Here is a 16,154-nt window from a genome sequence, read left to right as displayed (position 1 = left end):
AAACAATGTATTTTTCAACTTGAGGCATTTTTAAGAGTGAAAGAGGGTGCTATTAATAACTATGTCAGAGAAATAAGCATAAAGCAGGAATTACGGGGACAAAAAGTGGAAGATATCATCATTTCAACTATGACCTTCAAACAAGAAACTTGAAGAGTTAAGTATTCATTACTTCACTAAATAAGAGAATTGTAATATTACAATAAAACAGATGTATTTCCTATGCAAACTAATGTTTCAAAACTTGATATATTAAAGTTTATCCAGAATTATCTTACAACCAAAACCTGAAACCTCAGTACAAAATGTAACAATGTATTTCTGTACATGGAACATACTTTTCTACTACTAGAAGATAAATTTCATGGTGCCAATATGACAAATCAAATTTATACTTGAAAAGTTTGGCAAGAAAACTTTCTCATTTTGCAAGAATGAGAAAAACGTTAGGAACCTTTGAAATTCTAATAGGAACAAATCAGAGTTTGGGAATGCCAAGGGCATGCTTGGCCTGAATAAACACCACTAATGTCTCAGAACTTGAAATTTACCAAGAATAAATAGTGAAAAAAACATGGATGTCAGAAGAGCTCCCTAGGCACAACTAAGCAATCCATTCTCCTGCCTCCATGTAAAAATATTTTTGGTTAATAAAAGTGAATACATTCTTTCCAGTTAGAACAAAAAGGGGACTGAAACAGGCTATTTACATGACAAGCTTATTTACAGGGAAAGTATCTGAATTAATCACTTCTGCCTCCAGATGAGTCTTCCTGGACAACATATAAAACTGCTCATTTCCATATCTGAAGCCATTGTTTTTAAGATGGCATAAACAAGAAGGGTTGCAAGTGGATTATCTGCCGTTTATAATCAAATGACCAATAATTGTTCCTTTACTTAACATAGTTGTTGAAAAGTGATGACTAGGAAGGATATAACAAAAAAAAAGCAAAGTGGAAATTGTATGTAACATAATTTCTTGGGGGGAAGCTATGCATTTCCAGAGAAGAAATTTTTTGAGATTCCTTTTGACTGAACATACTATATTTTCCTATCGTTTCAATTTAGTTGGTGCTCAAGCAAATTTTTTGTTCATTTTATAGATGTGAAAACTTCATCCTAGAGTAGATAAATATCTGGCTCAAACTATGGTTTAAAAGAAGTTATGAAAAATGTAAGCATCAAAATGCAAAAACTTATTTAAAATCCATTTATGTGTTAAGGTTTAAAAATTAGCTGATGGGGTGTCTGGGTGCTCAGTCAGTGAAGCATCCAACTTCGGCTCAGGTCATGATCTCAAGGCTCGTGAGTTCGACCCCCACATCAAGCTCTGTGCTGACAGCTCTGAGCCTGGGGTTTTCCTCAGATGCTGCCTCTCTCTCTGTCCCTCCCCTGCTCATGTGCTGTTTCTCTCTCTCAAAATAAATAAACATTAAAAAAACTTAAAAAAAAAATAGTGTGAAAGAAATCAAAATATGTTATTAAGTCCTGAGTGCCCTGGAGAAAAACAAAGCAAAGAAGGGGCTAGTGGGCAGGAGGTGTGGAAGGATGAGGAATTCCACAATTTTCTACAGGGTGGTCAAGACAGACATCAGAAAGCAGGTTACATCTAAAGACATGGAGAAAGTAAGGAAACAAGGCTCTAGAATACCCAGGAGTGGAAGGTTAAGCAGTGGAAACTGTAAACACAAGGGACCTGAGGAGCCTGCCTATGGGTTAAGGGAACAGGAGCAGTGTGAGTAAACAAGGGACTAGAATAGAGTAGTAAGATGAGGACGGGATAACTGGGAACTGATCACACAGTATCCCAGGGCATGATAATCATTTAAACTTGTACTCATTTGGATGGGGAACCTTTTCAGTTGAACAATAATTCAATTTGATTTACAGTTTAACAGGAACTGTACTGAGAACAGACCTGTGAGGGCAAGGAAGGAAGCTGGGGGGCCACTTAAGAAAATCTTGCAGTAATTCTGACAAGAGATAATGGTAGCTTGGATCAAGATGGTGTCTGTGAGATGATAAGAGAATCATAAATTTTGAAGACACAACTAAAAGCATTTGCTGATGAATAGAAGACAGAATGTGAAGAAAGAGAAGAGGTTGATGACTTCAAAATTTTTGCTCTAAGAGGAAATGAGTTATCTGTAACTGATCTGGGGCAGACTAAAGGTAGAGCAGGGTTGGAGGGACAGAAGTGTACTTTTGCACATATTAATTTTTTTTTTGCACATATTAAATTTAAAATGCTTACCAGATAAACAAATAGAAATGCCATGAAGGCAGCTAGCTGCAAAAGATGACAAAGAGATAAAGAGGACCAGAAAAGGGAGTGAGTAGGTATAGCCAGTAAGAAAGGAGCAAAATCAAAGTGTAGTTATCTTGAAAGTCAAAGATATGTTTCCAAGAGTGAGGAGTGGTCAACTGTATGAAATATTGCTGACAGGTCAAGTAAGATAGGAACTGAGAACGTGACAACTAGATTTTCAGCAACATGAAGGTCTCTGGAGTTTTTGATAAGAATGGCTTTGTTAGAGCGGCACAGGGAAGCAAAAGCTTGGTAATAGATTTTTTTTTTTTTTTTTAAAGTAGCCTTCACACCCAGCATGGAGCCCAATACGGGGCTTGAACTCACAACTTTGAGACCAAGACCTGAACTGAGATCAAGAGTCAGACACTTAAACGACTGAGCCACCCAGGTGCCCCCTTGGTAACAGATTTTTTTTTAAACGAGGGTAAAGAATGAATATATAAAACTGCAGGAATTTGGTTACAAAGGGAAATAAAGAAATGAGCCAGTGGCTACAGGAGGAAGTGGCAATTAAAAAATAAGTTTTTTTAAAGATGGGAGAAATAATGTTTGTTAGTAACAATAGTTGGGAATAGTTGGTAGAAAAGGAAAACCTTTTCCTTTCTTCAAAGGAGATAATTGTTGGAGCTGTGTCTTTGAGCAGGAGAACATGCTCTTGTTACAAGTGGAGGTTGGGCTTTAGGTAAGTAGTAAAGAGAGATAGATTCTGCAAAAAAAATCATACTATTTTATGGAAAAATAAAGGCCTATTTACTAATTTTCAAAATTATAAACGCCTTTATGAAGTTCTAATGATTCACACTCAGCCCTGAAGTATAAAGTGGGGTTTGAAACTCTCTTAAAAAACCAAATTTCTTTCTCAAATAAATTACTGCCAAAATTACCATTTTGCTAAGAGATCTTTTATCAGTTTTTATAGCCTTGACCAGTAACATGGGAATCTGCATTGCACTGTAGAATCAGATGTATCTAGTTTTACCATTTAAATAGTCTGTAATCATAGGCAAATCACACTCACTGTGTCTGTTTCCTCATTTCCAAAACAGGGATACTAGTACCTACAACCTCATAAAATGTCCCATTTAATTCTCTCTACAATGTATATAGAGTGTTGAGTACAACGCTTGATATGTAATAGGCACCCCATAAATAGTAGCTAGTTAGTATGTTATCTAAATATGAAAGGCTACATTAAAAATTATGAAGATGGGGTGGCTCAGCTGGTTAAGTGTCTGACTTTAGCTCAGGTCATGATCTCATGGTTTGTGGACTCAAGCCATGGGTCAGGCTCTGTGCTGACAGCTCAGAGCCTGGAGCCTGCTTCAGATCCTGTGTCTCCTTCTCTCTCTGCCTCTCCCCTGCTCATGTTCATGCTCTGTCTCTGTCTCTCAAAAATAAACAAACGTTAAAAAATTTTTTTAAAAAGTTATGAAGATATTCATTTAGAGAATAATAATTAGGGTTTATGCTTCCCAAGGTTTTTTTTATTGTATAAAAAGAAAATGACAATATATACAAGGGTATCCTGCAGAAACAGAGAAGACTGCTGGAGGCGCTTCAGCAGTTTAATACCCTTCTTGCACTTTAGGGCTGAGGGGAGTGACATCTGGGATGCAATACAGAAAAATTTCTGGTACTAAATGTCATCTCACACAAATACTTTTAGGCTTGGTTAGAGCTGCTGTACCTGTGAAAGATCAGGAATGGTTATTCTCCTTTCTAAATCTTGTCTGAAACCTTGGGTTACTAGCTGTGCCTGACCACCCATCTCTCTGAGACCGGCAAAGTAGAAAAGATGAAGTCATGTCTGATGTCCACTTCCTGTCCGTCATCAGGTGGTGTCAATTCTTTCACCCAAATACTATTTAAAATCAGCTTGTATTCTCTCCTTCCATTTCTCAGCTTCACTTAAGCTTTGCAACAGTCTGTTAACCAATCTCCCTGCCTCTGGGCCCTCTTCAGTTATAATCCTCCCGACACCGTAACTAGTTACAAAAAATGAATATATCACATTACTCTTTTTCTATAATATTTCCAAGAATTCCCTATTAACATCAGGGCTTTTAAAAACCTCACCCTATCCTGAATGTTACTACCTCCCTTGCTACCCTATGAGCTATATATACACAATAGTTATATTTAAGGTCTTGCATAACCTGAACTCACCTTACTTCATCTCTGGAACACCCTGTACACCTTGAAATAATTAAATATTATTAATTAAGCAGTGAACACATATGGTAATCACTTATAGGCATAAAAAGATAGTTAATAATAAAATATAGCTAACAATAAAATTTCATTTGTAACTCTTTGAGAAGATCCTGAGTTATCTGTAAAGCCATATACTTCCAGAATAATCTAACTAAAAAGACACGCTGAATATTCTTAAGCTTTTCCATCTAAGAACTTAAAAAATTATTCAGACGCCTGGTCAGACATGAACAAAAGAAGTTTGTTGAAGCACCAATTGAGGACATACACTTTTAAAATGATGAATGGAGCCTGAATATACTGGTTCAGATTCATCTATTCTTTTTTAAAATTTTTTGTTAACATTTATTTACTTTTGAGAGACAGAGAGAGAGAGAGAGAGAGAGAGAGAGTGCAAGGGGGGGAGGGGCAGAGAGAGAGGGAGACACAGAATCTGAAGCAGGCTCCAGGCTGTGAGCTGTCAGCACAGAGCTCGATGTGGGGCTTGAACCTATGAACTGCGAGATCATGACTTGAGCCCAAGTCGGATGCTTAACTGACTGAGCCACCAAGGCGCCCCTCGATGCATCTATTCTAATGCATTATATATACTCAACTAACCTTTGTAAATAAACTTAGATTGAAGATGTTTAATATCACTCCAATATTTGACACAAACTTCAAGTTTATGTCATTAAGTTTCTTCTTGAGTACTTTTGGAAGATGATAAATTCTGATCAAGATGGATTTTACTGATATGGTGGGAAAATAAAATCACTAAAGCAATACTGTCACATTTAAAAGCATATTTTTGATATCCCTTTCCCTACTGGTTTGACTTTTTCAAAAGCGTAATAAAATACTTGTAACAAACTCATTCTCTTTTTTACAGGATCACTATGAGAATAGTTCTTTCTGGGTTCACAATAATGAGACCACCTTAGGTCAAGGTAGTTTTACTTTTGGAAAAACTTAATCAGATGAATTTATTTCCTTTTTGTTACCTCATAGTATTAATTAGGAACAAATAAGTTAGCATTTTATGTAGAAATTTAGACTGAAACAAAGGGCATACAGACCTGCATGTCTGTATCATGTCATTTAAGGAAAATGGTTCAATGCTATGGAGATCAATACTTAAGATTTTTTTAATTTATTTTTTTTAATGTTTATTTTTGAGAGAGAGAGGGAGAGAGAGGAGGGAGGGAGGGAGGGAGGGAGAGAGAGAGAGAGAGAGAGAGAGAATATGAGTGAGGAGGGGCAGAGAGAGAGGGAAACAGAATCCGAAGCAGGCTCCAGGAGCCCGAGATGGGGCTTGAACTCACAGACCACGAGATCATGACCTGAGCTGAAGTCGAACGTTTAACCAACGGAGCCACCCAGGTGCCCCAATACTTAAGATTCATTACATACTTTATAGTAGTGCCTTTTAATGATAATAATTTCATAATGTTATCAGTGACTTTTATACGATCTTCATTTTAATACTGTCAACAAATTGATAAAAGAAAAAAACTTAAAATACTGCCTACAGATAAAGGTATCAGAATAAGTACTACTTATACATAGCTTTATAATTTATAATGTACTTTTCATATACATTATCTCATTCAGACCTTACAGATCACTCTGTGAAACAGTACTATTAGCTCACTTTATAAAAGAGTAAATTAAACTTCAGGGATATTAAGCAGATTTACTGGCAGAGCCAGAATTTAAGTTTAGTCTTTTGATCCAAATCTTTTTCATAATATACTCCCTGTTCAGGAATAAAGCTTTTCTTCCAAATGTATAAGAGGGTCTGTACATTTCAGTCACAAAATACCTACTAAGCAAGAAGTTATTTATAGAAGAATCTCACCACCAGAGTGAGTTTCGCTATTTCCCACAGCGGCAAACTAGATTTTAAAGCAACAGAAGAAGACAAGAAGCCTAACTCCCAGACTGAGCAAAGCATACATACATACACGTTATAATCCCAACTACAGTACTTTTGATGTATCCAAATACCCAAGTTCTTTCTTTGCTTATTTCTGCCTTTTCTTAAGTCTTTGTCTCTTGTGCTCTCTTCCCCTTCACTTCACAAACTACTGGTATGACTGCAGGGATAGATGCCAAGATCAGCTGGCATGTGTTCCATCTTTCTCTTACACATCTAAGAGGAGAAAATAAAAGGCACTCTCTTAATATCCCCCAATGCATAGAAAACAAACCAAGGCCATAAAATATTTCTTTAATCTTATTTAATTTTCTTCTAAAAATGTTTATGGGGGGAGAGGTAAAAAGACTAAGTACAAACATGCAAGTGTAAGTACTTCGTCTGTTTTAACTCCTATTATGAGATTTCGAAAGAAATAATTTATAATTTATTTTTACTTTATGAAGACTAGTGAGACATAAGCTCTAAGTACAGTTAAATCCTGCCATAATGAAGAACCTGTGATTCAAAAAGATTCAGCCATATAAAATACAGAGTTGGATTACTGTGAGGTTAAAAAAATGACAAAGGTGAGCCCTACAGCTAGGGGTCCTTGTGCAATTCAAATCCATTTGGATCTGGGCTGCAGTCTGGCGCCACCTGGTGGCAAATGCCCACTCTGGTTTCAATATCCATGGGGTCATTCTGGGTACAGTGGCTGCCCGGGCTTCCAGGGCAGAGGCCGGGATCCCAGGAATTTCCTGGTTAGGTGGTATCCATTTTGATGTGGATATGGAGGCAGAACAATATTGGGGAAAAGGAAACCTGCTTTTTGTTTCCATGCTTCTACAAATAGTTCTGTCAGCTATTTCCCAACCTACCTGTATCAAGCATCCTAGAGAATAAGGGCTAACTTGTCTAAATCTATGTGCCATGGATTTTAAAGGATTTTTAAAAAGAACAAAAACTGAAAAATCAGGAAATTCTCAAAATGATTGTAATACCAAAGTTTATGTGCTATGTGGGTTATCTGGAAATAATTATGCATGCTATCAAAGAAACAATCCCATATATTTTAAGGTTAATAAGTCAGTCAACAAAAGCCTATAAAATCTGTAACAGAATTGAGTCACAGGACTAAAAGTACTTATGTGTAAAACAGAAATAATATCACCTATGCCACAGGTCTATCTCATGCCCAGACCCTTCTCTTGAGATTCAGAACCTTATACAGTCAATTTTTCTGTTTATATTGCACAAAAACTTTAAATAAAATAAAACTAAATTTACCTTGTTTTCCTATTAAAGCCTTATTTTTTCCCCTAATATTTTAAAAATTGCATCATCATCCACATTAGCTACCCAATCCAGAAACTTGATGACATACTTAACATCTTCTCACTCCCTAATCCAATCTAGTCACTGAATCCTGTTGGTTCTGCCTCCCAGAAATGTTTTCAATCTGGCCCATTACTCTCCATCTCTATTGCTATAATCCCGTTCTATCATTTCTCATTCTGGTAGTAGAACCAACCTCAAAAAGTGGCCTTTATGTCTGTGGTCATATACTTTACTTCTCTACTCTCTCCACATTGCAGAGAAATCTCTTTTTTATATAAAATTGGATCATATAATGCATATTCTTAAAATCTTTCCATTGTTCCCCATTGGTCTTACTTAGACAATGATCCAAATACACGATCTGGACCTCTGTTTCCCTCTTCTGTTTTATCTTTTAGAACTCAGTCTACACTCAAGTCATATGGAATTATTTTCAGTTTGTTCAAAAAGCTTCATATTGTATAATCTCCAGGTTTTATACATGCTGAACATTCATTGCCCAATTCCTTTCCCTTCCCTAACCTACATCTTACACTTAGTCATCATGCAGGTATCAGCATGGGTATTTCTTCTGCCGTGACGTCTTCCCTGATTCTATATAGTCTCATCCTGTGTTGTCATTTTCTCCATTATCATCATAATTATTGTTTCTCTACTGTCTTTATGTCTATTAGAAAACCAACTTCATGAAGACAGAGGTCCCTGATGTATCTATGGCATATGGTGGATCTCAACAAATGTTTGCTAAATAAGTGAATACAGTGCTGGGAGAGCTCAAATGTAAACTTTTCTAACATCAAGCTTGGTATATAGTAGGCTTATATCTCTTCTTTTGGTCTGCATTTTGAACCCTACCAGCAAGTGACCACAAGGTAGAGGAAACTTTTTACCCAATACAGGACTGGGACTAACCAAAATTTTGAAAAAGATGGAAGAATTTGTTTTGACATTCTTTAATCTCTCTGTATGCATCTCTCTCTAATCTCCTAATATCCTTATTGTCCTAAGCATGAATTCATAAAAATGGCATACTTTAGTTATGACCATGAACAGCTAAATGCAACAGCATATGGATCTTAAAAAAAGGTTACATGAAGAATCACATATAGCCACAAAAGAATACATACAGCATGATCCCTTTATGTGACACTAATATAATATGAAAACTAAACTATATTTCTCAGACATATATATTTACTGGTAATTTAGATAATAAAAGTACAAGAAAAAGCAAGAAAGTTATTAGTATAAAAATCAGAATAGTAGTTATCTTTATGGAAGGAAGGAGTTAAGCAGAAAGGGTCTCAAAGACATTTTTGTGGTGCTGACACTGACTCTTGATTTGGATGGTGGTTAAACAGGTATTTAATTTGTAATTACTTACCAAATGTACATTTAAAAAATATAGTTTATATCCTCTATGACTGACTGAATAAACACACAAATACATCAAAAGATACTCCATGCTCATGGATTAGAATGATTGGGAAAGTGTCCACACTACCCAAAAACAAGCTATAGATTCAACGTAATCCCTATAAAAATTCTAATGGCATTTTTCACTAAACTAGAACAAAAATCCTAAAATTTTTATCGAACCACAAAAATCCCCCAATAGCCACAGCAATCTTGAGAAAGAAGAACAAGGTTGAAGGCATCATGTTCCCTGATTTCAACTTATATTACAAAATGAACATAATCAAAATAGTATGGCACTGGCATAAAAACAGACACATAGATAAATGGAACAGAATGGAAAGCCCAGAAATAAAGGAGTCTTTTCAGTAAATGGTGTTGGGAAAACTGGAAAGCCATTTTTTGCTTTTGTTGTCAGATTCAAAAAATCATTGTCAAGATTGGTGTTGAGGAGCTTACTGCCTATGTTTTCTTCTAGGAGGTTTATGGTTTCAGGTCTCACATTCAAGTCTTTAATCTATTTTGAACGAATTTTTATGTGTGGTGTAAGATAGTGGTCCAGTTTCATTTTTTTGCAAGAGGTTGTCCAATTATTTAACTGCTCGAAAGGATTTCAACATTATCATAAAAATCTCTCTCAATCTGTTTTATTAAAATAACAATTTAACAGCGATTTAAAAAGTTATCTTTGCTGGTTTTCTACCCAAAGGCTAATTCTGCACATGTAGTTCTTACAGATTTTCCCTAGTAGAGGCCAACTACATTAACAGAGTAGGTAAAATTCCAGCTTTTTTTGCCTGGAATTGAGGGGAGGAACCCTCAAAGTTTTTGCTACTATACTCCTAGTAGAACAACATGTTACAGTGATAATTATAGAATTAAGTCTGATTTAAAGTCTTGCTTGTTGGCAAACTTCAAAATATCATACACTCAAATCAGTGTTGATAAACTAGTATGAGACAAGTCAATTTCAAAATAATTTTCCCACTAAAATATAAACTTTCAAAAGCCATATGAAGTATAATCATAGTATAATATAGTATAGTATAGTGATAGTATAATGAAGTATAATGATAGTAAAAAAAAAAAAAACTACTGTTGAAATAAGTAGCATTTATTTCACCCTAATACTGCCAATCACTGACTAAGGGAACCATATATATACTAATCTAAAAGTGATTAAAATGAATAAAAATTATTTATCTTCAAGATTATTTAATATATCTGTCAGGGCCAGCAGATAATGAGGCATATGCAATATTTCATATTATTATTCCAGTTTTAAAAAATTTCTTGCAGAAATCATTGGCATGTTATGGGAAGAACTACTGGCATCTCTTATTCCCTTTTCATCTCTGTCCTCAATATGAACCCTTAAAGGCAAAAAGACAAGTTCCCAAGATAATGAAGAGATAATGGGAATACCTGAGTAAAGAGGCTTACCTTAAGGTCTGATAAACCCTCTTCTGAGGTAGTTACCAAAGACCTTAGAACTTTAATGTTCCATTTTATTTAGATTTGATGTCATAGAAATAGTTTAATAAGCTTCAAAGAGAAATAATTTCCTACTTCTTTTATACCTGTTTTCCCGTTCATACATTTCCCGAGAGGCACTTCGAAGTTGATCAATTTCTTGATTAGTTTTCAATCTGATTTGTTCCAGTTCATCATGTAGTTTATTTTCATATTCTGTTTTATAATGGTCTCTGCAAGGAGTCAAAGATAATATCCATGAATTTTGTTTCTGTAAAAGAAACGTACTTTTATGCTTCATGTTAGATTTATTATCTTATGTCAAGTAAGTTCTATATACAATGTTATCTGAAAAACATAGTTGTTAGATATATTGCCTCAAAGGCTTAATTACTATATAAAATGTGCTCATCCTTAAAAATATCATATTAATAGTTTTTAATGCATATGGCTAAAGACCTGAAAACTGATGTATATGGAATGCCCTTGATTTAAACATAATCTGGTGTTGTACATGTTGAGAGACAAAATTAAAAACAAAACGAAAATGACTCTAACTGACTGTAAAACCTTTCCTTCTAAAGCACAACAACCACAACCACTGTGATTTCTGAGCAAAGTCAAAGCATTACCTAGGCCATTAGCAGGAGCACAAACACATGAAAAATTCCACAGACTAGGGAAAAAGTTATGAATGTGTGAACTTTTAAAGGATTAAATTTTAAATTTGTTTTAGTTTTGGATGTGCTGATAAAAATAAATATCTCAAGGATTATAAGGACTATAACTATATACATATATATATACATATATATATACACACATACATACACACACACATACATACGTGTATATGTACTATATATACTATATATATACTATAACTCTAATAGCTTATACATCTAGTTGAAGAGAGAAGACAGGATCAAAATGCAGGAGTCTGATTCCGGAGTGTGTATGCAATGCCGTCCCTTCATTCTTCTTAGGTTTCACATAGTCAGGAGAAGGTCAGCTTAGGCTCTGCACAATTAGACTGTTTTCAAAAGATCCTTTCACAAAGATACTTACATCTTTTCTTTCAAAAAACACTTACATAGAGATCTTAGTTGTAGACAAAAAGGTTATGTCATAACAACAACAAGAATTATAGCATATATACACCGACCCAAAAGAAGTAGTCTTTTCACTATTGGGAAAAAAATAAAACTATGTCTTAAGAAAAAGTCAACTAGAATAAGAATATATTAAAAGGAAACAAAATGAACTGTTATTTTAATATAGTCCAATATAATTAAAAAAAAAAAAAATCACTGTTCTTCCCCAAGCTAAGAGTTCCCTCAGAGAAAATGGTGCTAATTTGTATCTATTTATGTGAAAAATAATGCAAATCTTGCCTGGATGTTACATATTTTTCATACATCTCTTCTCTAGCCTTTTTGGTTTCTTCAAGTTGAGCCTGAAGTCTTTCAAGGCGATCCTCTTCATGGGCACAGCGAACACTAAGCTCCATGTTTTGGCGACTGAGATACTCTTTATCCTTTTGCAGTAAAGTAACAGTTTGTTTTAAGGTGGTTACCTACATATGGGCAGAGACAGACAGTGTCCAGAGCAACTTCGTCTTACTTTTCAGGGTTTACTGTAATATTTTCTTTCACTTATGCTTTCACTCACCACATAAAAAGCTAATTCTTACTTTGCAATTTCCCATTCAAACAGAGCTACTGAAGTCCCTTTTTCTGTTAACTACATCAAAAAGGAAAAATGTCCCTCCCACAATTCTGCCCTGGGCTGTGCCCACAATCACCGTATGATAAAATACACATGACTCTATGAGCTTACCTCTTTTGATAATTCATTTCTTTCTTTAGCTTGAGTTATGTGAGAGGCTTCAAGTATTTCATGTTTTCTCCTTAACTCAATTATTTCCTGTTCAAGGGCATCACGCTCACTATAAAATTCAAATACACTTATTTATTTTTACTAAAATAAAATTCAAATACATAGGTACATTTTATATCCAATTTTATAATCAACATTTAAAAATGGGCTGGGGGCACTGGGTGGTGGCTCAGTTGTTAAGCATCTGACTTGGGCTCATGTCATGATCTCACATCAGGATTCCTGAGTCGAACCCCTCATTGGGTGAGCTTGTGCCCTGCTTTGGGTGAACACAAGCTCTACTTTGAGTGAGCACGAGCCCCACTTCAGGTAAGCCCTGCTTCTTTCTCTCTCTCTCTCTCTTTGTCTCTCTCTGCCCCTCCCTCACTTGTGCGTGCTCTCTCTCTCTCAAAAAAAAAAAAAAAAAAAAAAAAAGAAAAAGAAAAAAAAACAACCAAAAAAACCCAAAACCCAAAAACAACAACAACAAAAAACCAACAAAAAAAGGGGCTGATTTATGTTTCAGGAAACCAAAGAGAAATACCAGCAGTGGGGCTTTAGTGTCATTTTGTGAACAATAAAGTGTCTGCTTTTCAAAGCAAGGTTTTAAGACTGTTCATATATAAATGTAAATTTGTTATCTTTAAAAAATAAATATGTAAACTACACTACCCAGTAAAATACATAAGAATACCTTCTAAGGTACACAGCGGTATCTTTTCACTAATCATCATTAATCTTATCTTGAAGCCAAACTTTTAAATAATTTATATGTGGCTCTAGGCTTTCAGTTCAGTTAGCATCAAAAAGCCCCTAATTCATCACTCAGATTGCATAGCAGATACAAAAGGAGGGATTCTTGTGACTATTTCATTCACAAATTGTTTAAGATTGCCCAGAGATTCTAATTTCCATTTGCAGACAAGCTCTTGACGCCAAACACTGAAACCAAGAATTAGAACAAATCTCCAACAGGTATCTTAAAAAGTAAGCAGAAATAAAGACTTCCTAACTCAATTTATCTTCTCTAGTCAGAATCAGTTCCTTTGTACTTCAACAGATTTCATCTACCCACATGGTATTTCCAATGCAGATGGATGTTAAGAATTGTTTTTTGTTTTTCATTAGATTTTCAAAACTGGTTTAGAAAGATACTGTTCTTTTGGTTAACAAAGTCATGTTTATTGAAGAAAAGTGAGCAAAGCACAAGTTATAAAATAACAATCATCCATAAACTCACTAAAGATGACTGAGAGTATCAATATTTTGGTATACGTTAAGTGTTTTGTGCATTTACAGCAAATGTTTGTATTCTCACATGGTAATGATCATGCTTCCTTTGCTATGATTTTTCAGTGTAAAAAATGAGTACAAAACACGATATAGCGAAACATCCATGACCTCACTATCCACAGTTGAAAAATAGTTAACATTGGTCTCCATTTGCATTAAAGTTTTATTTTGCTTTTTAAATAGATAAGACACTATGGTAAACTTAAAGTCCTACATATTCCTCACTGTTCCTTTATCATCCCCTAGATACAACGATAAATTTAGTGTCTCCATATTGTTTTTTTAATACATTTACTCAGGGTGCTTGGGTGGCTCAGTCTATTAAGCATTGGGCTCTTGATTTCAGCTCAGGTCACGATCTCAAGGGTTTGTGAGTTTGAGTCCTGTGTTGGGCTCCACAGTGCCCTGTGTTGGGCTATGACACTGCAGAGCCTGCTTGGGATTCTCTCTCCCCCTCTCTCTGTCCCTCCCCTGCTTGCTCTCTTTCAAAATAAATAAATAAACTTAAAAAACAAAAAAACAAAAAACTCTTACTCACCAAATGTTAACATTTTATCATATTTACGTTGTAATATTTACTGAGTATTACTTTGTCATATTTATTCTCTCCCTATTGTTCATATATGTGAATGAATATAGATACGTGCATATACACATATACATCACTATACACACAGACACACAGACACGTGTGCAATTTTTCCCCTTAACTATTTAAGAGGTATATGCAGACATTAAATCCCTTTATCCCTGAATAATTTGGTGTGGATTTTCTAAGATTAAAAAAATTCTTTGATATAATCCCAGTATAATTAGCCCTAATACAATATCTAATATATAATCCATTTTCCAATTTTGTCAATTGTCCCAATTGGCATTTTCCCAGTATAGGATCCAATGGATTATCATACATTGCATTTGGATGTCATGTATCTTTGGTATCCTTTAACCCTGAGCAGTTCCTTAGTCAACGTTGTAAAAGACAGAGAAAGTCTATTTGGCCAGTTGCTTTTTTTTTTTTTAATTTTTTTTTCAACATTTATTTATTTTTGAGACAGAGAGAGACAGAGCATGAACAGGGGAGGGGCAGAGAGAGAGGGAGACACAGAATCCGAAACAGGCTCCAGACTCTGAGCGGTCAGCACAGAGCCCGACGCAGGGCTCAAATTCACGGGCAGTGAGATCATGACCTGAGCTGAAGTCGGACACCCAACCGACCAAGCCACCCAGGCACCCCTGGCCAGTTGTTTTATGTCACTCAATTTTCATTTGTCTGATGTTTCCCTGTAATTAGATTCAGGTTAAGCATTTAGGGCCGAAACACCACACCTGTGATAATGTGCCCTCAGTATGTCACATAGAGTACATAAAGCCTTAGTACACAGAGAGGCACATAAAGAGTACATAAAGCCTTAGTACACAAAGCAGCCATGATGTCATTATGTCCTATGACTGGTGAAAATAACCTTAGTCACCTGTTTAAAGTGGTATCTGCCAAAGTACTCAAATATAAAAGTACTTTTTTGCCCTCTGTGATTAGTAAGTAATCCGTGGGAAACATACTTTGAGAATATATATTTTGCTCCTGAATATACTTTTACCCAATGGTTTTAGCTTCCACTGATGATTCTGAATCAAATAGTATTATGAGGTTACAAAACGGTAATTATAATATGCATATATATTTATTGGTTGGCATTCCACTGTAAAAACTCTTATTTATTATTAGCATGCACTCAGGATTCTTATTCTAGTCAACAAATTATAATTCATTACTGTTAATATTCATTTTGATACTCAAGTTGTACCATATTTGGACAGTTGAAGCCCCTTCAATTAGCTACTATGGTACTGAATTGGAATTAGAGGTATCGGTATGATTTTATCTGTACTGTGTTAAGCCATCCTCCCAACTCCCTCTCTAATCACCTCTTTACTGAAAGGGCTTAGAAACAATGACCAATGTATCAATGACCAGCACCCAAATCTTAATTTCTAAATAGTATTTCTCACTAAAAGGAACCAGGACTCATAGAAGAAGGTCTGAGGCAATGAAATTAGAAAATAGACCTGAGAAAATTATGTTATGCCAGAAAGTAAGAAATTGCTTTAAAAAAAAAAGGTGGACACATCTTTTTAAAATAAAAAAATTCAGGGCGCCTGGGTGGCTCAATCAGTTAGACATCAGACTCTTGGTTTGGGCTCGGATCACGATCTCATGGTTTGTGAGTTTGAGCACCACATTGGGCTCTGCACTGACAGCGTGGAGTCTGCTTGGGGGTGTCTCTCTCTCTCTCTCTCTCTCTCTCTCTCTCTCTCCCCCCCCCC

The 16,154-nt window shown here is 35.4% G+C and overlaps 1 protein-coding gene across 5 annotated transcripts in view; it reads right to left on the bottom strand.

The window, feature by feature from the left end:
- The window catches only part of PIBF1 (progesterone immunomodulatory binding factor 1), a 201,543-nt gene that overhangs the window by 144,326 nt on the left and 41,063 nt on the right, over nucleotides 1-16,154 (bottom strand). For all 5 annotated transcript variants that reach the window (XR_007461128.1, XM_049647059.1, XM_049647060.1 and 2 more), the window contains exons 7-9: nucleotides 12,495-12,603; nucleotides 12,050-12,231; nucleotides 10,763-10,888 (exon numbers count right to left, since the gene is read on the bottom strand). Coding sequence is in view for 4 of the 5 variants with exons in the window: in XM_049647059.1 (XP_049503016.1) it covers nucleotides 10,763-10,888; nucleotides 12,050-12,231; nucleotides 12,495-12,603 (417 nt within the window). In the remaining variant the exon portion in view is untranslated. The remainder of the gene's footprint in view (nucleotides 1-10,762; nucleotides 10,889-12,049; nucleotides 12,232-12,494; nucleotides 12,604-16,154) is intronic.

This window comes from Panthera uncia (assembly GCF_023721935.1).
Source record: "Panthera uncia isolate 11264 chromosome A1 unlocalized genomic scaffold, Puncia_PCG_1.0 HiC_scaffold_16, whole genome shotgun sequence".
In the NCBI taxonomy this organism is placed as follows: Eukaryota; Metazoa; Chordata; class Mammalia; order Carnivora; family Felidae; genus Panthera; species Panthera uncia.
Note: the sequence above shows the minus strand (reverse complement) of the source record. Positions and strands in the feature narration are given on the sequence as shown.